Source organism: Chelon labrosus, assembly GCF_963514085.1.
Source record: "Chelon labrosus genome assembly, chromosome: 21".
Taxonomy (NCBI): domain Eukaryota; kingdom Metazoa; phylum Chordata; class Actinopteri; order Mugiliformes; family Mugilidae; genus Chelon; species Chelon labrosus.
Window position 1 is genome coordinate 22584646 of NC_140354.1, and position 23383 is coordinate 22608028.

The 23383-nt window shown below is 44.4% G+C and overlaps 2 protein-coding genes across 4 annotated transcripts; one reads left to right on the top strand and one right to left on the bottom strand.

The window, feature by feature from the left end:
* Positions 1–6: 6 nt before the first annotated feature.
* Positions 7–15879, bottom strand: cramp1 (cramped chromatin regulator homolog 1). 2 transcript variants are annotated; one of them, XM_084570511.1, is made up of 20 exons: positions 15767–15879; positions 13579–13946; positions 10694–10896; positions 10214–10367; positions 9953–10036; positions 9745–9793; positions 9542–9627; positions 8486–8609; positions 8085–8166; positions 7002–7943; positions 6098–6275; positions 5814–5986; positions 5661–5735; positions 5504–5585; positions 5281–5397; positions 5017–5186; positions 3297–3477; positions 3050–3217; positions 2815–2960; positions 7–2721 (listed from the first exon to the last, which is right to left on the bottom strand). In XM_084570511.1, the coding sequence occupies exons 2-20, from the start codon at positions 13943–13945 to the stop codon at positions 2608–2610; spliced, it is 3495 nt and encodes a 1164-aa protein (XP_084426637.1). In that variant the 5' UTR covers position 13946; positions 15767–15879; the 3' UTR covers positions 7–2607. The 2 variants fall into 2 exon arrangements, with proteins under 2 accessions (XP_084426637.1, XP_084426636.1); XM_084570510.1 differs by lacking the exon at positions 15767–15879 and adding an exon at positions 14333–14523.
* Positions 15880–16776: 897 nt separating this feature from the next.
* jpt2 (Jupiter microtubule associated homolog 2) lies at positions 16777–21422 on the top strand. Of its 2 annotated transcripts, none has more exons than XM_084570530.1 (5): positions 16777–16969; positions 18823–18974; positions 19275–19426; positions 19590–19653; positions 20025–21422. In XM_084570530.1, the coding sequence occupies exons 1-5, from the start codon at positions 16914–16916 to the stop codon at positions 20312–20314; spliced, it is 714 nt and encodes a 237-aa protein (XP_084426656.1). In that variant the 5' UTR covers positions 16777–16913; the 3' UTR covers positions 20315–21422. The 2 variants fall into 2 exon arrangements, with proteins under 2 accessions (XP_084426656.1, XP_084426657.1); XM_084570531.1 differs by having other exon boundaries at positions 19617–19653; positions 20025–21421.
* Positions 21423–23383: the final 1961 nt, after the last annotated feature.

Genomic DNA, 23383 nt, shown 5'->3' on the forward strand with positions numbered 1-23383 from the left:
TCAGTGTTGGGCGGCACAGTGGCAAGGTGGTTAGCACTGATGCCTCACAGCCAGAAGGTTCTGGGTTCTAATCCATGGGCCGACTGGTTCCTTTCTGTGTGGAGTCTGCATGTTCTCCCTGTGTCTGCGTGGGTTCTCTCCAGGTTCTCCGGCTTCCTCCCACCGTCCAAAGACATGCTGGTTAGGTTCATTGGTGATTCTAAATTGGCCGTAGGTGTGAGTGTCTCTCTGTGTTAGCCCTGTGATAGACTGGAGACCTGTCCAGGGTGGACCCCACCTCTAGACCAATGACAGCTGGAATAGGCTCCGGCAGACCCCGCGACCCTTAACAGGAATAAGCGGGTATAGAAGATGAATGAATGATAATCTGAATTTTGAAAAATGGCAGAAATCTTCCAAAATGTTTCTCTAAATTTTCAAGAATAAAATCAGAATTCTGTCTTTTGTGAATTTTGAGAAGTTGAATTTATTGTTAAAACCTTAAAGACTGTATCCACAGAATTATGGGTGGCGATGGGATAATTCTGAAAAAATAAATTAACAAAAGCAGAATTTTGACTTAATTCTGTGAAATTTTGATTAATTTTGAACACAAATATGAATTTATTCTAAAAATCTTAAATAAAATCATGAATTTTGGATTTTTTTAAATTTATTTTCAGTGTTGGGTGGCACAGTGGTGAGGTGGTACAGAAGATGAATGAATGATAATCTGAATTTTGAAAATGGCAGAAATCTTGCAAAATGTTTCTCAAAATTTTCAAGAATAAAATCAGAATTGTCTTTTGTGAATTTTGAGAAGTTGAATTTATTCTTAAACGCTTCGAGACTGTATCCACAGAATTATGGAAAAAATAAATGAAATAAAAGCAGAATTTTGACTCAGTTCTGTAAATTTTGATTAATTTTGAACACAAATCTGAATTTATTCTAAAATTCTTTTAAAAATAAAATCATGAATTTTAGATTTTTTTAAATTTATTCTCAGTATTTTCATAAATGTCTGAGAATATACGTATATATTATTATTATATAACTTAAATATTGATCATATCTTCAGTTGTAATTCCTCCTGTTTCTCTGTAATGAAGCTGCTGGACATCGATTGTCCCACGGGATAAATAAAGTATCTAACAACATAACGTACCCCGACACATTTCTTTTTACAGTGTCCTCGTCCCCATATAATCAGAATAATCACTGCTCCTTATAAATTATTTGTGTATTTTCCTGTTGGCTGATACATTTGTTTTATCGTGTGGTTTAAAGTCGGTAGTAAAAACAACAACGAATGAGAAGAAGCAAAGCAGCAGGTTTTATAACTATCTTTATACACAGAATAAAAACACCTTTTACAAACTGAAAACTTATAATAGGCTTTTTCCTTTTTCAGATGCCGCCTCAACATTTAAGTTAAAACACTTCTTTTTTTTTTGTTGTTCCTCAAAAAAAAAAAAAAAGTTAACAATAAATAGTCCAAATAACATTTTACACTATGTTACAAAAGCGAATACTGGAATTGTCATTTTCTTTTTCTTTTTTTTTTTTACAAATCCTTCAACGAAATAAAAAATAAAAAATAAAAATAAACACCAGATTGAAAGACAAGACTTTGCTGTTTATTCCTTATTTAGACTCCTCGGGATGATCATCAACCAGAGAGTTAAGCTGAAGGTGCTGCAGGAAACTTTAAATCACATTTAGTGGAATGACAACAAGAGCGCTCCTCGGCTGCCGTTAAGAGGCCAGTCCTGCTCATAGTGTTTCGTCAGCATGAATCAAAAGGGGAATTAAAAGACTTTAGTGTTTGATTTAGTTACACGCTTCCTGAGTGTAACCGGAGTGTAATGGCACCCAAGTCATTTGTTTTAATCCAGTCAATGAAAATGACTTCGTTTTGAATAAACCAGGACTGAAAAAAATAGCTTTTAAGATTTAAATAATCAGCAACTGGAAGTGACGTCGACCTTTTTTCTCATTTTATTAACGCAACAAAATCAACTTCGACGCCGTTGAGCGTCCGTTCAGAGCGATTAGAGTTACTGCCATTCTGTAGGAAAACGAAAGCGGCTAAAATCCAACCGATAAAAGCACGAGAAGCAGACGGAGCTCTGCCTGAACACCTGAACGCACCACAACCTGTGGATCTCAACTGCACATTTTGGCGGATTTTTTTTTTATTTAATTTTTTTTGCGGGTCGATCTGAGAGCACGCACACGCACGCACACACACACATACACACATACAGACATAACAGATCGGTGGAAATGTTTTGTTCAGATATGGCATAGTTTCTTTCCTGTACATGAGGTTGTGTTTTGTAAACGCATTTGTTCATCTAAAGTGTTTTTTGTTGTTTTTTTATTTTAGTTTTTTTTCTTAAAGGGCATTTTACCTTAAAAAGAACAGTTTCAAAGTTCTTATTGCACTTTAACAAACAGGGCAGGGATGGCTTCGAAAAGGGTTTGGTCTTTCTCCACAGGTGACGTTTTTTGTTTGTTTTTTTTTTTTTAAAGAGGAGAAAAACCTCGTGTCCTTCCAGATGGCTGCCGCCCTGGTGGAGCCGCCGCCGCCGCCGCCGCGTCCCGTCGTCTTCCTCCTCCTCCTCAGGGAGGCGGGATGGAGGGCTCGGTCACAGCCAGCTCCTGAGCGAGGTCGTTGAAGCGAGCGATGTAGTCCACGCTGCTCTCGCTCATCATGCAGGCAAGCTGAGAGTCCATCTGCAAGCAAAGAGAGAGAGAGAGGGAGAGATTTGAGAGTGACTGCAGCAGTTATTTTTATTTTTCCTCTCAATAAGATGATAAAAGGCTTACTTCTGCCACGTCGGGAAGGCCGCGGGATTGAAAGGAATCATGGGAATTGCAGTCCAGGAGGCTAGGACCCAGCAAAGCTGTGCCGCTGGAGGGGCCAGAGGGGGTTAGGGTGGTGCGCCGGCCCTTATCAGGAGACACCATGCTGGCTGGAAGGGGATGGGGGGAAACAAAAAACAGATGCAGTGAGCTCTTCTTCTTTTTTTGTCTTTATCAAAACGTATTAAAAGAGACTTACAGAGGAGGCATCCCAGGGTGGAGTCAGACGAGTCGCTGGGGTACCACTGGGGGTCGTGGCTGGGCGACGGGATCCAGCCTCTGGACGGGCTGACCGACGGAGACGACGTCAGCAGCTTGGAGCCGTCGCCGTTTCCCAGCTTGGCCGGAGAGAGCGCCGTCTCCTCGCCTGCAGCGCAACAGACGCACGTTTAGTTTTGTTCAAACAAACTCGCACCCTTTGTCTGATCTGAGGTCCGTATACGCACCGTAGTGGGTGGAGTTGATGGCGAGCTCGATGATGGAGTCGCTGATGTGCGTCTGAGGTTCCCCGGGGGTCAGGGCCTCTTCGGGGGGTCCCGGGAGGGAGATGTCGAGGAGCGAGGCGACGCTGGGCGGAGAGAGAAGCGAGTCGCCGCCGCCGCCGGGAGACGGAGGAGGAAGACCATTCTGTGGACACAACAACTTGATTTATTAATATTTATTAATGCAGCGGTTTATTTCTGTCTGTCTGAAGCCGCTTCACACAGGCCTGCTTTCCTCTGGATTAAAAGAAATATCTTTATAAATTAAAATCAGAGCTGTGGAGGTGAAAAGCCTCTCTCCATCTCCACAAAAGGTTTTCCTGTGTCATCTAATCTCCCGTTACAGGAGCTGGAAATATCGGCTGATAATCATCGTTGGAGCACGACCTCAACGACACAGAACAGACGACCAGAGATATTAACTCTCATTAAAGATGTTTAATCAGGATTTGTTTGAGAAGTCGAATGAAAGTGTTGATTTTGGTGGCTTCTCTACAATCTCCTTCCTCTAGTTTCTCATCTTTCATGTGTCTTTGCTTTTTCTCCAGCTCTTCTCTGACATGAGACTTCTTTTTAAATCAAGTCAGATTTCAGGTTTGACGTTGCTCTCAGAGTTGGAGCTTCTGTCACGTTCCGGATCTCCTTCACACAGGGACTAAGACGGAGTAATATTCTATTTAGGCTTCTGCGTCCTGACGTGCGTCTCCCCAGAAATGTAGCTACGCGCCGCATCGTCGCAGAGCACAAGTCCGCTTTAGCATTTCCGTCTGCTTCTGCAATTTTCAAATCGATTGTTTCGGATCAATAAAGATGGAACACATGGAGGAGAGGTTAACTGAGGAGGTTCAGAGATACAAACATTTGACTCGTCTTCGTCTCAGAGCTCCGGCAGCTGACGTCACCCTGCACCGGCAATCACGCGCTTTTCAAATTACTACTCGGTTGAACGACTGCGAGCGACTGACTAACTCGTCCTTGTACCAGTTCCATCCAAGAATGGTGGACAGCTGTTGAGCCCCCAGGGCGCCAGAATAGTCGAGGACAAGATGTAGATTACTGCAATAAAACACTCAAGAAGCAGAACGAGAAAACGGAGCGGTGGGAACCCTCAAGAAAACGGATCTGCCTTGTGTAGCGATCACTTTATATCAGGGACAGAATCCAGCGTTCTCCAAGTGTAATGTCCTGTTTATTTAACATGTTTTTAACACCATGTCCAACAGATTCCTTTTCATAAAGTTAGGCTAATGTTTATAACGCGGATTACAAAGGAGTGTTGCTCATTCAGCACTAAAACTCCTCACAATGAGAAAGAAACTCAGGATTAAACAGTTACTTGTTATTGTAGTTGTGTTACTGTCATGAACCTCCTCAGAAAAATGCTTCAACGTATGCTTTCAGTGACTTTCCAGAGACGGATGAAGGAAAGTTAATGAGGTAGTTATATATATCTGGATACTGCAGGTCAGGAACATTGTCCTGTCTGTTTCAATGCTCAAATAAATCCCACCTGGGACATGATAAGGGTCTGTGATATATAATCTGTGTAAACTCTGACGGCCTGAAATCAGCGCTGAGTTTTCCTGCCAATATGGCGGCGTCAACAAAAGCAGTGAAGCAGGAAGTAGAAACAAAAAGACACGTTTGAACCCTCTACTATTTGTAGTGTAAGTGTCGTCCTGACCTCTGGGAGCTGGGAGTCTGGTTCAGCATCGACAGCAGGAGTGGCGACGGCGGCGGCGGTGGTGTTATTAGTGGTGGTGGTGGTGGTGGTGAGTAGAGTGGCTGAATCCAGCTCTCGACCAGGACTGCCTGGGATGATGCCTGCAGACTTGGCCGCCAGGTCGATGGCACCTGAGAGAGAGCAGTCGCAGTTTAGGGGTTAATACAGAAACACGGTAGAGCTGGCCCACGTGTAAATAAGACGCTGAAATAAACGGAGGCGTACTGGAGAGCTGGCTGGTGGTGGCGGCGGCAGAGCTGGACGCCGCAGGGGAAGTTTTGGACGGGAGCGGGCGGGAGGAAGGAGCCAGGCGAGTGTTGATTGGCCGGAAAGATCCAGTTCCTGAGTGAAGAAACAGGAAGTGAGACAGAAGAAGGAGAATTATTAAGAAGAGTTCCTGTTCTTGATGAATCACTTTTAAAAAGGAGCTAAACGTGAGGGGACTAACCTGTGGCGGAGGAGTTGGAGAGGATGGAGAAGGAGCAGACGTGTTGAGGAGTGTCTCCTGTGGTTCTTGGTAGAAGTGTTCGCTGTGAGCAAGACACAAGCAGACGTTCAGACCAATAAAAGCCCCACAGACAATTAAACAAGTCGTCTTCTCTTACCTGAACTACGAGCGGCTTCCGAAGCTGTCTGTTCCGAGGTTTCCTCTGTCTGTAAAGGAAAAGATCCGACTGCATCTGCGGGGAAAGACGACGCGTATTTAGATTTGCTCGCGTCCCTGCGGAGGACGTTATCGGTTTTACGAAGACTCTTACACTGATGGAGTCGAGCTGCTGCCTGAAGGCGAGCTCCGCCTCCTTGTTGGGGGAGAACATTCGGTTGTGGCGCGAGCTGTTGGGAGGCAGCGTGGTGGGAACCGCGAACACGCCGCCTTCAGAGTCGCCGCCGGGGGTCGAGCCCAGCAGGGAGCGGGGAAGGTTACGGCCACCTGGCGAGAGGAGGGGGGGAGCGGATTTAGTTAGTTATATATATCAGTTATAAAGACACTGGAGAAATATTTACACTGTATGGTAAGAGAAGGAATTAGAGGCGCTAATACCTGAGGCTGCGGTGTTTGGCAGGTGAGTCTTGGCCACTCGGACAGAAGCCTGCTGCCGGCCACAGCTGGGGCTGCGGACGCCTGCTAGGGGGCCCTTCCCCGGGGGCGTGAGGGCCTGGTGCTGCTCCTCCTGATGGGTCTTGAGAGGCGACGTGGCGGTGGAGCACAGCTCTGGAGCCTGACGGAGGAGAACCATGACACCACCCACATAATCAATGCTTAGAAGAAAACCCCCAATTTAAGTCTTCTGCTTCCTGGTGGGTTTATCCTGCAGGCTTTTGGCAGCCATTTTCAAAATGGCTGCCTTCAAGGATTGACTTTCCGGTTTTGTTTTGTTTTTTGCAGGGAAACTTATAATTACTTTATACTATCTGCCAGTTTTTTATAATTTAAACTGATTATTTATTTGTCTTTTTAAAGTATGCATTACTTTACTTCATATTAGTGGACTTTTTATTAGATTTTTCTATTCAAACTAATGCTGCAGAGGTTCACTTGTCCTCGACGGAATTAAATCACTATATTAAACCTGTAGAATATATATAATAATCAACAGAAACATTTATTTTTTTAGTCTGTATTTGTCTGAGCAAGGATGGAAACAGTTTTTCTACCAAAAGGCAAAAATAAAAACAATCCCGTTTGGGGAAAAATAAAACTTAGCCAACAGAAACGTCTGAAAATAAAGATAAAAATAAAATGACGTCAGTAAATTGCCATAAATGTGGAAATGGCAATATTTAAAATAATATTTTTTTGTTTAAAGGACCTATAAATGTGTTTTTTCCTATTATTATTTCATTTGTCAGGCTTCACGTGGTTAAAATAAAGCTGTTTAAGTTGATTCATGCCACTGGGACAAAGGAATTTGTGAGCTAAGACGTGTATCTGTGTGAATCCTTACCAACGGTTTAGGGTTGACCTCCGTGGACACCAGCTTGAGGAGGCAGCGCAGGACTCTGTTGGTCCTGGTGGGCTTGGGCTGAGCCAGCGTCTGTCCGTTCTCTTGGTTGCCTCCGGACGGAGCCGCCGCCGTTGGCAGCCACTCGTACTCCAGCTGCAGCTTCCCCGGCTTCCCGAACATAAGGTAGAGCTCGGCCAGGGTGACGTTCTCCGCATCCCGGCAGCTCCAGCCCTCCTCCCTGATCTGCTCCACGGTCCGTTCTTTGGCGGCCGGCGCGGGGCCCTGCGAGACGCCGTCCTCGGGGCCGGTCGCCGCCGGAGGTTTGGCTGGAGGAGTCTGGTTGGCCTCTGGGGAGGAGGTGCTGGGGTCCTCCTTGCATGGCTCTGATGAGATTTCTGCACCACTATTCACTGCTAAGCCGCCGCCGCCGCCGCCGGCCTCCACGCCACTGCAAGTCTTTCCAGCCTCAGAAGATCCGATCCCGTCGGCCTCTTCCCTGTTAGCTACAGTCTGCTGAGAGGAAACAGGGACAGGAGGAGGAGGCTGAAGCTTCTTCTCCTCTACTTTTGCAGAGGCGTCTGGTGCTGGGTCAAGGTTTAGGGGTTCAGTCCGACGAGTATCCCCCAACACAGGGCCTGAAGAACCAGCACTAGCACCTGCTCCACGCGCAGCCTTGCTGCCAGTCCGAGGTGGTGGAGCCGTGTGGATGCCCAGGATCTGGGCAGCGGGCAGCTCCTTGGCGTTAGGCCGGTTCTTTCCACTCTCTAACCAGTGTACGGTGCAGGAGGCCTTGGAGTGGACGACGCGCGCCACGCCGGGCAGCGTGGTCAAGCTGCTGCTCTCAGCCGGGAAGAGAAACAGCTCCTCCTGGTGAGCTTTGCCGGGAGAGGTGGCGTCGGAGCGGCCGCCCTCTAGAGCCTCCCTCTCCATGAGACTCTTAAGCTGAATGATCGGAGTTAAGGACCAGAATATAACCGATGGGAGCCAGCAGCTCAAAACCATTCTGGATTTATATCTTCTAAATTTATACACCTCCCAAACTCACTTCTAAAGCGCGATCAACGTCATGTTTTTAAAGGATACAATGCGCTGGTCGTGGTACGCCCACTTCTGCTTCAGATAATCGATGAGGCTGGAGACTTTCCTGTGGAGCTCCACCACCATCCTGGTTGGGAAAAGACAAAAAAATTAACTAATTTGGCCTTGAAATAAACTTGTAATCCTAGATAGTGGCTCATTTTCTAAATAAAATAGTTCCGTTTCAAGACTTGTGTGAAAACCTGCTGATGTTTTAAGTCGTTTTTATGCAGAAATGCAGAAACACACTCAACAAAAACACTGAGTAAAACATCTGTAGAATTGACGCCCATCATTTTCAACTTAAGCGTAGCTCTTAACACATTTCTTTCAACGCCAACTCTGAATCTAAAAGTTTTTTTGTGCATCTTAAAGAGGCGTGATATCACTCTGATGGCGAGCCTGACCTGAGGCGAGGGTTGTGGGCGAGACTCTGAACGCGAGCCCAGGAGTGGTTACTGCGTGGCTGGAGCTCTACCGCCAGCTTCAGCGGCAGACGCACGGGCTTCTGGTCCTCTTCGTCGCTCACACCTGCAGGAACGTGAAGAAAAAAAACAATGAATACTGAACGAGAGCCACCAACCGAGGGCTGATATTCCACCTAAGCAGTTTAAGATAATTTCCCAGAGTGTCCTCCGGTCCCAGATTCTGCTTTGTGGTGTCCTAACCGCTGGACCACAGCAGCAAAACATAGCGGCCCCGGGGCCCCCCACAGAAAAGTCCCACCACCTTGCATAAACATCTACCTATCGGAGCCAGTCGTCCCTCAACAAGAAGAAGACTGTGTTTAGTTTCAACAGCTGGAATTTATTTTTGTGGCTTCCGTATATTTTAATTTATTTCCAAACTTGTCCCGTGTCCATCATATTTTTTAAGAATATTTATTTTATTCCAGAGTAAATCAGGGCTATATCTGTTCTCCTTTTGTGTTCCAAATGTGTGCTCTGTTCCACTTTCTACCAACTATCCAGGTTCAGTATTCCTGAAGGAACTGAAGCGGTTTCAGACGGACCCTGTGATCGGTATCGACGCACGGCGCTTCCTGCTATTGTTCCACCGGGGATTGGCTTCAAAAAAAATTTTTTTTTAAAATGCTGACAGGAGCAGAACGCCGGGCCACGGCGCATGATGCTTCGCTAAGCTAAGTGGCTAGCCTCATAATTAATGGACAGATGTCTCCACATACACCGCAACTAAAGACTCCCATCAAACTCAGAGACACGACCAATCAGGATGAAGTTCTTTAAGGGAGACATCCCTCCTCCTCCTGCATCTTCTTCCTGCTCCTCGCTCGGCTCCCATTGTTACCATAGCAACACCACTGGCCCACGCTGCTTTTGTTTTTGCAGAAAAAAAAAAACCCCGCCCCACCACAAACAAACCTTTTGCGGATTCGGTTTACAATATTTTTTTTTTTTTGCTTTCTTTTGTTTTTTGGTGTCACTTTGTGTCGTGATGCTCACCGTCTGGATCGCAGAGTTTCTTCAGCGCGCGGCACATGGGCGCTTTGATTCGAAGGTTCCTCCCTTTGGAGCGCACGGTGGTGGCCCTGCTCGCACAAAACAAAACCGTCCGTCCATTTGTCACAAAGGAGGGATGAAAATAACTCACACATGCCTTTCTTTGCAGGCGTGACATGGTGAAACCGTTCTCTACAATCACTTACCCTTGCTGGATGAGTTCGTTCAGTTTTGCCACGTTCTTATCATCCATTACTGTCAAAACACAAAAGCCAGAGAAGAGGTTTTTCACAGCGCCGTCCCTCAGGATCAAACGAGGCCCGCACCACCGGGACCGCGCAGACTTTTAATCACGTCCCTCGTGTCTCAGCAGCTAACAGCAGCAAAACACTTTAAACAAGCAAACACACTCACGTCCTCCGACTTTTTTGCGCAGCTCGGCGTAGCAGATGAGGCCGTACAGCTCTTGGGAAGACTTCTTCAACACTCGGGAGTAAACTGAGAAGGAAAGGAGGCACGGGTTACAACCCTGGAACACTCAGGAGGCCTGCGCATGCCGCATGAAGACAACATGGAGGTAACGCCGAGGGCTTGTCTCGTGTACGTCTCGACACCAGCGTGGGATGAACAAACGTTCACTTGGTTCGAGGCGGCAGAGGCGAAGGGTCGGCTCACCGTTGGCGAAGTCGATGTGTTTGGAGATCTTGTGCCAGGTGCGGTAGTAGAAGTGGCGGACCTGCTCCTTGTTCTTCACCATGTTGGCCGGCTTGCCCCTCTTCTTGTACTTCATTGCGATGTTGTTCTGGATAGCCTCGAAATCCTTCCCGTGCTGGAGGCGAGGACAGAGCAGAGCAGAGGTGTGTTAGAAGAAACACTTGAAGGACTCGCGCTGGCATTCGATAAAATAAAAATATTTAACTGCACGATTTTCTAAACGCAATTAAATCTGTTCTAAATGTTCCTTAAAGCGATGTTTTTCCAGTTTTTAATCCTCTTGTCAACGTGTTAGAGGTCAAATGTGCTGCTTCAGGCAAATGTACGTAAATACTGGAACTGATTATGCTCCTGCAATTTGTTTGAGCAAGAAGAGCTCAGCACAGTGTCTCTGATTGGACTGAAACACGCCTCATACCGAAAGCCGGCTGCAGCCTTTACCTCGTAGAGACCCTCAAAGAAGCTGTTTTTGTCCTCGGCGCTCCAAGACTCCCACTGCCGACGGGCCCTCTTCTGGTTGCCGGACTGCTCCTCCTTCTCTGCCGACCCGTGGCTCTTGGAGGCCTTGGACACTCCAGCCGTGGAGCCGGCCACCGGCCCCGACTGTCCCACCGCCGCCTGGGAAGAGGAGCCGTTCTCTGCCCCTGTGTCGCACGGAAACACCCGTCACCAAACGTTCAGGAAGAAATAAATAAATAGGCACTGCTCAAATAAAGATGAGTATTTTCAGGTTGGCTGCTCTGAGGTGTGTGGTTTGGATATAAGACAACGCATGCAACACAAAGCCAGCACATAACCTGCAGAGCTTCCCCCCTCTGTGGTCGGGCTCTGGCAGGGAGGCAGGAAAAGCAATCAGTCCGTGCAGGGAGCTCGCGGTGGGCTCGGGTTGGTCGAGTTTACCCCGGCGCTGAGCTCAGAGCCAGGGGCCATTAACACACACAGACACACACACAGACGCCGAAACTGTATTTTAAGCATTAATGGGTGTTCATTTACAAATGTGCCTGTGTGTGGCTCATAAACACTAACCTAGATGCTTCTCTTAAAATAGACGCGTACCGAACCGATATAGCTTCATATCAAAAGAAGTTGGGCTTTCTCGGTCACCTGGTCAAAAAACGAGCGATTTTAAATGTATTTAAAATGAAGAATGAGTCGCTTTTTCCTTTTCCAGCAGCAAAAGAGTCAGTTTCTGATATAATAATATTAATTCGTCAATAACAGCTCCTGTAGGTTTCAGCAGAGGCTGCTCTCACTGAGCCAAAAAAATAAATAAATCAGAAAATAAATCATAACCAACTGTTCAACTGACCCTTAATTAGACTTCTGCTTGGTCTGCTGACAACCAATCAGAGGGCTACAACCCTTTGTCACGTCACAACTTCCTGCGTTACTGTTGCTAGGTTAGACAAACAATAGCCCTGCGTGGATCCACTCGCATAGAAAACCATGAAATCTGTCCACTTAGCATTAAAACACATAACTGCAATTTTTCAATAACATGGAAAACATTGAATCGACAAGACTGAATAGAGCAGATGAAACAACCAAGAACTGGTGAAAAGACGTGAAATATTTCAAACGTTTCCCGACGTTAGCGCAGATACTAGCTAGACTTTCTATTCCTGTGCTATTGTTTGTCTAGCAGCGGTAACATAGGAAGTCAGGACTTGACAACGTGTAGGTTAAGACGTTGATATAACTGCAACAGTCCGACACAATGACAAATACTGGATTATTCCCAGGAAAGGTACGAGCCCTGGAAGCCAGATCAAGCCGGATTCTCTCTGTTGGGAACTAATTCTGCTCCTGAAAAGATCTGCTGGTCCAATGAAATCATCTGGACGGGGCTCTATGTGGTGACAGAGAGACGAATAACAGTGCCGTGTGGAGATGAATTTGTTTGAAACATGCCCCAGACTCCCCAGACTCACGTCCCGTTCTCGTGTGCACGCACAAATATTATCCGAATTAACTAAATATTAGAAGAACACAAGTCGATGCACCTCAGATCCTCCATCACCCTTTTGTTACGGTACTGAGAAGGCGACCGACTACGATCCGCCGTCTCTCGAGGACCTGTACGCCTCTCGGACACCGGGGCGAGCGTGAAAGACGGCCGTCGACTCGCACTTTTTCAACCTGGACACAAACTTTTTGAGCGACTCCCTTCTGGCAGGAGGCTGTGGTCCGTCAGATCTGCGACTCGACTCATAAACAACATCGACTCTTATCTATAAGTCACTAGACGCACTTTTCCTGTTCACACTAAACCTTTTTTTCATGCACAATCTGTACAGGTCCCAGACTTTCTTTGTAATCTTTACATATTTATCTCATATTTCTTGCCATGCTTCTAGCACCTAAATCCATTCTACGCGCGAGCCATAAATCTGATTTATTTCTCCTAACAGGAAGATCATAAACAGCTTTTACTGTCATCGTACTACAACAATAACAACTACATAATACTCCAGTCGTACGAGTTTCTGGACAGACAACTCCTTCTCTCTGCCTCATTTGCACAAATGAACTCACCACCAGCTTTCAGCCCATATTAGGATTCATTATTTGAGATTAGCAGCCCAGACACTGTTCATACAGGGCGTCTGCTGCTATACGTGCAAAGAAAATAACGTGCATCGTAGAGAGTAATTCACATTTCCTGCCATGTTTATAGCTCCTGAATTCCCAGCGATAAATCTGATATAAACCTGGTATTTATTTCCAGTACGCTCATTCATAAACAAGCCTTTTGCCACCATTTTTTAGCAAGTTTCCAAATAAACTGTGAGTGAAACCAGTGAATTCCTGGTTGAAGTTTAAGGTCAGGCCTCCACTTGTTCTGGAGGAGCCCCAAACTTCTCTGAGTCACACTCCCGTCTGGCGGGAGGACGCCGTGGTCCATCAGAGCGGGGTTTCGTCTTCACCTGCGACGACCGGACTCAATGAACCAACTGTATTTACTTGTCCACGCGTTTAAAACCAGACTTTCTATATTCTTTTGCATATTTCTCATATCTTATCTCTCGCCGTGGCTATTACGCACAAATACCGTGTATATGTGAGCAATAAATCTGATATAAACCTGTAATTTATTTCTCCATAAAGAGCCTTTAGGGCTTTTGTAGTAAGTTTCCAATAAACTGTGAGTGAAACCAGTTTATTCCTGATTGAAGTTTAAGTTCAGGCCTCTGTGTTTCAACTTGTTCTGGACGAACAGCAGCAGAATGATGATAAACTGATGAGCAATATATATATAAATAAAATAAATAATAACTGAGAGCTAATCCCTCACGTATGCACCCTCTTCTCCGGGCTGGTACCTTTTGATTTTGCCCCGCCATGTCCATTGATGGTCGAGCCGATTGAATCCTTCCGTATCCGCTTGCTCGGAGGTCGGACGCTCGATCGGAGAAAATGATGCTGGTCGTGACACGGAGGGGCAGGCTCCGCCGGGGTCTGGGGCTGCTGCCCGGTCCGGTTCGGCGGGGAGGCGGGCAGGGCCGGGGCTGAACCGGGGCTCAGACCCGGGGCTGATGGATTAAGGATTTCCACACCGTCGTCTCCCTTTGTACTGCGCTCCTCGCTCGCCTGCTCTCCGCTCTCCTCCTCGTCGCAACCTCCTCCGGGCTTTCTGGACGGATTCCTCCTGCCATCGACGCCGATCCCCTCCCTGGAGCCCAGTGTCATGCTGCCCGAACACAATCACACAGAATTTGTCACATTGGGAGCAAATCGGTGCGCGAAATTAACTTCTAAACACGACGTTCACTGTCTCTCAACATGGCCGCCGCTGTTTGTTTCAAATCCTCTCTCCGGTCCCGTCAAAACAACACCAAATAAATGCACCTAACGTGCCCGGGTAAATTACACCAAACAATTAGAACAGTTTAGGAACTAGCCGCGGTGTTTTAGCTGGTGCCCCTGAGCTCTCGTCGCCGATATTTTCAGTATAATTTAAACTAAATTCAAATGCGAGCGCTTTTCAGTTTAGCGCCCTGCACAAACGACAACGAAAACCCCCTTTTCGCTGGACTCGACCTCTAAATAAAGTGTTAATTTCGCGTCTAATTTCACCCATTTTCGTGCTCTTCCGTAGTGGGCGATGTCTTCTTTCTCTTCACCATGGGTCCGAGCGGTTAGATTGGCATTTATTGATCAAATCGAGCATAATAAAGCTGTGGGCGACCGCTCCGCTTTCTGCCCTCTCCTTGCTCCTGCTTCGACTGAGCTGAACTCCGTGCGCAGTTCAACTGTTTTCCATCGGCTACTACATTACTCAATGTTTTCTTTGCATCCAAAAAATTCAACAATCACACCGATTAAAAGCTTTAAATGTCAACTGCCGCCGAATGAGGGTGCCCTTAACCGAGGCGGCGTCGGCTGAGCCCGTTTGAATCGATAAGCAGCGATAGTTTTATTAACCTGATTGCATTGGACTTCACACTACGTCACCAATTTTATGTCTGCAAAATAAATTATACCGAACATGCACATCCTGCAGCTGACAAGGCTTTTTTTTATTATTATTGCGCAACCCTTCATGTGCAAGAATAAATATAATTAACACTAAAAAAAATAAAAATAAATCCAAGACCAAGCTTTAGAAGCGAGCTGCACATCTAGACTAGTGGTGTAATAACTATAAGACAGTGTCATAATATGCAAACACCACTTAACTATATCTATTATCATTTATACTAATTATTTATAGCTACTAATTTATTTTTTTCTAAACTATTAAAGGAGATCAAGGTGAGATGACAGCAACAGAAAACCAAACAAAGAAAAACAATACACATGTAGTAGTTTCAGGGTAATAATGACAAGATATGCCACCTTAATAAATAAATCCTAAAGTTTAAAATTATCCCTCATTTGTGACATCTCAAAGCCAACTCAGGCAGCTTCCATTTAATAAATAATACTATTATAACTACATCTGAGAGCCTAAAACTAATAGCTATAAGTGTTTAGTGTTTTACGTGCAACCTTTGGTGCCTTGACACCTTCAAATAATTTTTATTTTTAATACAGATAAGTGACTCTAATTGGATTTTTAATATTCAGCGTCACTACATTGTTAACTTGAAGCTAATAAAGGTAAATTCAATCGGCAACACACTTATAAATAAGTTGGAAAGTTAAATTACTTGCTCCCCTTGTAATGTCAAGAGTCGAAGCCGGTTCATCGAAGTATCTCCACGAGTTTGCTACTATATTAGTCGATTAATGTCACTTCAGAGTTGCTATTTTTTGTTAATACTTTAAATAATTTAATATCAGTTGTTATTAACTTGTTGTAATAAGCTGACAAGACAAGAATCCCCTCTGTGCATACCGTGGTACCTAGCATGGTTGTTGTTGTTGTTGTTGGCTAGCTAACGTTAACGCTACGACAGTCAAACAAGCTACAAACCTCGCAAAAACTCCATGTAACATCGTGACTGTTTGACGCAGAGCCTTAAATCGCGTATTAGATCGATAACCATATCAGGTTTTATCAATTACCTGATGTCGAAGCTTCGTATTCCCAGTCGAAATGCGGGTTAGCATTGCTAGCTAACGGCGGACCTCCAGCTTGCTACCCGATGACAGTTCCTGCACATCGATTGTCCACGCGCTTAGACACGCCCACCACAACTCGAAAACAAAGCCTGTGATTGGTCACAAATACACGAGGACGGCGGTTAAATTTTGATTGACAGAAAGCTCCACCAATTGCTAGAGAGAGAAGCCCCACGAAGGACCAATTGTCACTCTCTTCCTGTCTTGCCCATTTCGCTAAAAATACTTTCAAAATTGATAGCAATTTTGATTATTTTACAATTTAAACCCCTCGTTTGGTGATTAAACGTTGTTTCAGTAAGATTAGATCAGTTCTAAGAGGGTTATCGGTGCCGAAACAATACGTCCCGCCCATAAAATTGATTGACATATTGAAGATCAAATCAGTAGGCGGAACTGAAAGGATGCGCTTGAATTTCATACGGGCGTATGCTAGAAAAAATCCATCACCCGGCTACGTGAAGTTCGAAATTAATATTTACAACAGATAATAACATACGCATTACAAAAATGATTAGAACATATCGGGTGGAAACACATACAATATTATTGAGATGTGTTTTTTATTTGGTAGCGTTTACTTTTGGTTTTAGTTGCGATTTCATACTCGGACTGTCCAGGCTAAAAAATCAAGCGCCACATATAGGGATCAGGAGAACGGGTACGATTGTTTAACGACTCTCGGTCAAACTAGCAAGGCGGTGCTTTCCTTCTTTTTATGCAAAGATTACATAAAATATTACATGTATTTAGCATATGTGTGAATCAGATGAAATAAAGAAAGCTACGACATAAACAATTAGCAGTATTGTGTCAAAATGCCCCGATTCCAGTGATTACTTGTGTCCTTTGTTTTCATCAAAGGGACTCCCGGTGCAGCGAATCGAGCGCACCGCCCCACAGCAGCTTGGCAGAGGACCAGTTATATTCCTCGGTGTCACTGTTGGGTGGGCTGAAATTCTTCACTACGGAGTCTGGTTGGGCTCGGAGCCACGCACTGAACACAGATAGGGGGAACTCGCTGGTTGTCTAGTTGGCAAACTGACGAAGTTGTCTTCGGCTAACTTGGAAGGCTCAAAACAAAACCACCATGACTTCGACGAACATGTTTCAGGGCTTGGACAGCGCTTCCAAACCTAGCTCGAGGTGATTATAGCCGACTGTTTATATGTGTGTGAAAGAAACGGCTTTTTATTTTATCTCCAGCTTCGTCCAGCTGCTCTGACAGGACCTCTTTCACATTTTTTTATTTGCTAATGTTGTGAAACATAACGCTAGCATAACGGAGTCATGTTGACAGCAGGCTAGCTTAAACGGGTTAACTGTAGCTACACTGGCGGCGACCGTTAGCAAACTTGAGCTAGCCTTTAAGCTAGCTGAGCAGGCGTTGTCTGCTGCGCCTGCGGAAGTGTGAACCCACTCCAGACTGCTCTTCTTCTTCTTCTTCTTTGTATTCACCAACAACAGCCCAGTGGCCTCATTATCCCACCCCTAGTAGTGCTTTAAACTCAAAAACCACCAAATTCTTGGGTCACTTCCGCTGAATAGTCGACTACACTTCGACTTTTAATACGAAAAAGCAGCAAAGAAAGTGGAGTTTTCAGGCGTATGGCGCCATTCACTGGTGTATAATCAGATAACCTGTTATTTGCATGCCCTGGCTTTAACTCTTACTGTATTTATAGCAAGTTACGAGTCATTTCCTACATACAATTGTTAGCCAAAATATGACACAGCCGTTACTTAACACCTCTATAATCAGGGACAATGCCTGCTCTTTGTGAGGATCATTCGATTTACAGTTTACAGAGGCTAAAATAACTTAAGTTGATTTTTTTTTTATTAAGCTGTAGTTATTTGGCAAGTAAATCATGCCTGAATTTGTTTACAGACATATTGTTCCACTTGTAGTTCACTATATCGTAATTCCAGTGGGTCAGTGAGTTTATGTATACACTTTGTATTTGATAGCTTTGTCTTTAAATCGTTTAACGTGGGTGAAATGTTTCAGGTAGCCTTCCCGAAGCTCGTTGCAGGAGTTTTAGCCCGCTCCTACTGACAGAACTGAGCCGTGGCTACCCCAACTTTGTCGTCCTTCAGCAGTTCTTCCTTCCTCATAATCCCCTCCGCTTTCATCCTGCAGCAAAGCACCCCTTCAACATGATGTTGAATGTTAAGTGCTTTTATGCAGCTTGGATCAATCCAGATAAAAAATTCCATGCTTTTATGAGCTCCTAATGGGCTAATTGACATAATTTGAGTCAAATTACCCTTTTATTGGCCTTCTGATTGGTGTGGTGACCAGAAAAATGTGTAATAACAGAGTCTAGAGTTAACACGGAGGCGAGATGATTAATGTTAGTAACCGTGCGAACATTGGGAAGACATTGGGGGGGGGAAATGAGTAGTCTTTTCACCGGTTTTCAGTTTTTATGTTTGGTTTATTTCCTCCAGTCGTAACCGCACTAGTCGACTGTACGTCACATGTTTTTGTTTTAATGCTAACATCATGTTTTCAGCATTTGGTTGCTCACTGGCATGGCGATTGTTTGTCTAAACTCGAGCCTTGACAAATGGCTGGAGGAGACCTCTGGTTGGCCGTCTGCAGACCAATCAGAAGGACAACAAATGGTCAATTGGAGATGGACCTGTGGATGTATTTTAAGGCGTACCGTCAAACTCGGTGCCTCTGTGTTTGACATCATGTGAAAGCAAAGTCCTCAGACAAATATTGTGGCTCTATACTAGCCTCGTTAACAAATTTTGATCAAATGAAGCTAAAAATTCAACTGTTTGGCCATAATAACTATTCTACACGTAAAAATGCCTGAAAGACGACTAAGTCAACGTGTACCAGTGGTCTTCTCAAGTCCTGACTCAGTTCTCCCAGGAGGAATGGGCTACAATTCCTGTAATTTATCGTAAGAATCATCTGGAAAGTATGTGTTGCAGCTCAAACATAGAAGATGCATATTATTTATTCATTTTTTCCTCTACAGGGTGTTGCGGCCTCCCGGCGGCGGCTCCAGTAACCTGTTCGGTGGCTACGAAGAAGACGCCGGCGCATCAAGGAGACCCAACAAGATGGCCTCTAAAGTCTTCGCCCCGCCAGAGGAGCCTCAGACTGCACCGAGGCGCTCCAATCCTCCAGGTCAGAGCAAGCTGCCGGGGCTAATGGATGTCCAGACCAGTCAAAGCGTCTATCAATGTCCGGGGTGTGAAAACTGGTGCTGTAATGTGATAATTCCAGCGTAAACACCGCTGCTGTTCTCCGTCTGCATGAAATCCGCCCCCGGATTTTGTTAAGTGTCTGATAAAGTCAAGTATTTTCTGAGTTCAGGCTACTTCACCCTGATTGCCTTATCTGGAAGGTTTCTTAATCCCACAGAAGCAAGCCAAGACGCTGACACAGCTTCAAAACTTAAGCATATCTTGGTAATGCGTTGTGTAGGTGGGAAGAGTAGCGGGATATTTGGTGAACCTGAACCTCCAGCTCAGCCGCAGAGACCTGTACCTCCAGGTGGACCAACCAGCAACATATTCGGGGCTGCAGAGAGCGCACCCGTCCAGAGCCCGACCCGAAGCCACCCAAATAAGCCAAAGGTAGATTGTGCACCTAACTTCAGATTATATTTTACTCTGATTCGGCAACATAAACCACAAGTTCTTAAAATCCTTGGAAGTTATTCACCTTCCCATGCTGCGTTTAGCTTAAACAAGTTAGTTTCTTTTAATAATCTGTTGTTTTTTTATCTCCATTGATCAGACTGAGACGTCTTTTCATTCTTTACAGGATAATCTGAGCGTGGGACCTGAACCTGAATCACCAGGTGATTATTATTTTACACCAATATAAACTCTTTTGAAAGATTTCAGAAAATGTACCGTCCTCCTACTTGTTGTTATTACTGAAATACTTCCTGTGTCTTTGGATAAACAGGGAAAATTAAATATTTGTGATGTGTTTAAAGCTAGATTTATACTAAAGAGCTCTTACCTGCAGTGGCTAGATACAGTGTGAATGAAACGTAAATCAAAAACTTAAAGTAATGGCCATAAACTTTTATTACAACATTTTCTCATATTTGATAAAATCTGTAAAACAAAAGGCCTGTATGTTTGGCAGAAATGTCTGGACCGGCCCAGATACAGATCAGAATGATTACATCAGGACATTAAACATTTTTTTTTCCTTCCTCAGCACCTGAAGCCAAAGTCGTCCAACCAGAGGTGAAGGCAGAAGCTGCTGCCCCCCTACCTCCAGCCCCAGCTAAGGAAGAGCCTGCTGCTGCTGCTGCTGCTGCTCCTCCTCCTGCGGCTGCCGCTGTCCCAGCCACTCCAGAGCCTGAGCCCTCCTCTTCCCCTTCTCCCTCCTCCCCTCCCGACGAGGCCTCGATGAAAAACCACGAGCCTCACCTGGGACCCAAGCCTCGCTCTCACAACAGGGTCCTCAACCCCCCAGGAGGAAAGTCCAGCGTGGTATTCTACTGAACAGCCGAGCACACCACTCCTCTCAGTCCACACTCTCCTCTCGTCTGCTCCCCTCTCAATCTTCTCTCATTCCTCCACCTGAACATCTAAACCAGGATTTTTTTTTTTTTTTGTTCACGTCAGATTTCTGGTCTAATGTTTTGTCCTCAACTTCTTGCACTTTCAGCTCTGTTTCAATCTCAATCTATCAACAACAAGTCAATCAACGAGCTAGCTGTTCTCTCTAACTGTAACCCTGTTCAGTCTCAGTTTTGCGGTTTGTGTTTTAAACGTGTAAGTAGTTGGGTTGAAGTCACGGTTTCTGAGTTTGTGTCGCATCTCAAGAGTGGTTTAGATGTTTTTCAGCTTTAAATGGACCTTGATTCACACGATTTAATGACGCTAAAAAGTTCACGGCAGACGTCTTCTCGAATTTCGGGGTGCAGGTTTTAAGGAGGGGGAGGACGGATCTCCTCAAATGTTTCAGCCATCTTGTTTTCTTTTTTTGTTGTTGGATAAAATTTGTCTGGCTAAATTTAAAAAGAGGCCTTAAATCAGCTTAGCCTTTCTCATCTCCCACCTTCTCTTTAATTATTCCTTGATCAATGTATGACGTTAATAATCTGCCAAAAATTGAATCAATTCCCAAAATCTTCCTCAAAGAAATTCCATTTAGATTTTATGCGAATGTATTGTGCAGGTACTTCTCTGCTTTGTCCTCATTGCTTGCTTCATCCGAGAACATGCCTTCTCCTTTCTTTTTGTTTCTTTTGCTTGGGGTAGGCCCCAGTTTATGTTTTAAATTAAAACGGCTGAAGACAAAGTGAACTCTGGACAAGCGCGCGGCCTACCTGAGTCCAGGTGGGCTTATTGATAATCACCTTCTCAACCACATCGTGACGCACATTCATGGTATATTCTGGCGCCCGGCCTGTCCCCTCTTGTGTCGACGTGCCTGGCAGGCAGTGAGCGCAGTAGAAGAAATCCTGTGTATTGCAATAAAACTGTTGTTTTGCATTTAGAGTTTGTTCATTTTATTCAAAAAAACAAAATATTCCTTGCTCGATAATTTAGATTAAATCATGAATTGGAAGTGAAACAACAAACTACAGAAACTAGAACATAACGTTTTATAAATATTATGCTTCCTAACTAAGATTAACTGTGCAACTAAACTTGTAAAACTAGTTTATAGTTTCAGTTATACACATGTGAAGCTAATAATTCATGGGCACTAATGATTTATTAGTTTAAGGTAAAATATATGGACCCAAATAGATTTAACCCTGACTCACGTCTACTTACGGTGCCTCTTTAACGTTTGTGCATCCTTCAGAATTTTCTACATTTCTGCATAAAAATAACTCAAAACATCGGCGGATTTTCAAACAAGTCCTGAAAGTAGACAAAGAGAACCTGAAATATTATACTAGTATATTAGTTTATCCAGGAAAATGAGCAAATGAGTTACTTTCCAGGCCAAATTAAGGTGTAATGAGACTCGGGTGTCGTCCAGTTCCTCGTTTAGTTTAATAAAAAGAGTTGTTGCTCATCAGGCTGGAAAAGGTTCCAGAACCATCTCTAAAGAGTCTGGAACCCACCAATAATCCACAGTCAGACAGATTGAAGACGACTGTTCCCCTCCACAGGAGTGGTCCACCAACAAAGATCACTCCATAATAGTCTGAGAGGTCCCAAAGGAACCCAGGGGAACTTCTAAGCAGCTAAAGGCCTCTCTCTCATTGGCTAATATTAATGTTGATGAATCCACTGAACAACCATGGTGTGATGGACAAAGACGCTGCTCTCCAAGAAGAACATTTCTAAACATCATGTGGACAAGACAGAAGACTATTTGGGACAATGTTTAGTGGACAGATGAGACCAAAGTAGAATAGTTTGGTTTAAATTAGATGCAGAAAAATGTAGAAAAGTCTCGGCTGACTTTTTCCTCATCAGATTGACCTTATTTCAGTGTTTTAACTCGCGCTAAAAGCTTAAAATATTTATATCGCGCTGGCTTTGATATCGAGCATCTTGTGAATCAGCTGCAGGAAGAAAACACAACACAGAGAGAGAAAGCCCAAATAAGTCGAGCCTATTTTTATTTGTTTATTTTAAAGCTGACATGAAGACGCTTGCTGTTTATCTCGGTTAAAACAAAGTTCAGGTCGTGTTTCGTCTAAAAACTAAAACGAGGACAACTTCATCCAAGTCTAAATGGCTCTCGTGGAACATCAGTTCACTAATGACCAGATACTCACCTGTAATTAGACAGAACTGATCAGTTTATTTATTACTGTTAATGGTTGTTAAAGACCAGAAAGTCTCCAAAGAGGTAAAAGGTTAAGACGTAAGGTGTTAAGACTGTGTCAGTCCACCTCCAATGTTCAGAGAGGGGGATTTTTCTCCTCTTTAAACCTTATGGCTAAGATTTGGACGTAGTTGTCCTCAAAAGTTGTTATTTGGGGAGAAATATTCCAGCTCCCTTTGTTTTAGCTTTTGATAATGATGTGGAAGGTCACCTTTTTTCAGACGGAGTGAAGAAACAAACTCCAATAACTCCTTTTTTATACATCTAGGAAACCAGATTCATCCAGATTCATGTAAGTTTCAGTCTTTTATTTGGTTTGTTTATATCGCCAAACTGCTTTAGTCAGTATTTCACTGCCACCTATTGAATGAAAATAGAAGTCCAGTATTTACTCCAGTGAAAGTATTCATGATGCAATCTACCAGTAATTCTTCCTGACGGTGCTGACACACATATTCTTCATGAACGCTGCAGTTTCTGAGTCCGAGCCTCACAATAGATGTATTTCTAATCTTATTTTTTTGAGTCTGTGTGGCTGCAAAGATTCGTCAAACACAGAAGGAAGTTAAGATGCATGTGTCACGGGAGCTGTTCTGCTCTTTATCCCGACTGTTTTTATGCTTCATTAGCCGGTTTTTGTCTCCATTGTTAATCGTCCCCGCGGCGTAACAATAGCCCAAGCTACAGTTGTCTGACTGAAAGGAAGTTCAAGAGAGAAAGAGAAAGATGTTTTTCTCTCCTTTCTCCCCCTCTTTCTTTTTTTATTAAGATCTCTG

Bases quoted from the DNA above. Each gene is read 5' to 3' on its own strand.
- cramp1 (XM_084570510.1), bottom strand. From the start codon at position 14,382: ATGGTGAAGAGAAAGAAGACATCGCCCACTACGGAAGAGCACGAAAAT. The intron at 5,187-5,280 runs GTACGCCTCCGT...GCTCTCTCTCAG, and splicing joins CACCACCAGCCAGCTCTCCA to GTGCCATCGACCTGGCGGCC. The intron at 2,722-2,814 runs GTAAGCCTTTTA...CTTTGCTTGCAG, and splicing joins GCCTTCCCGACGTGGCAGAA to ATGGACTCTCAGCTTGCCTG.
- jpt2 (XM_084570530.1), top strand. From the start codon at position 16,914: ATGACTTCGACGAACATGTTTCAGGGCTTGGACAGCGCTTCCAAACCT. The intron at 18,975-19,274 runs GTCAGAGCAAGC...TGCGTTGTGTAG, and splicing joins GAGGCGCTCCAATCCTCCAG to GTGGGAAGAGTAGCGGGATA. The intron at 19,427-19,589 runs GTAGATTGTGCA...TCCATTGATCAG, and splicing joins GCCACCCAAATAAGCCAAAG to ACTGAGACGTCTTTTCATTC.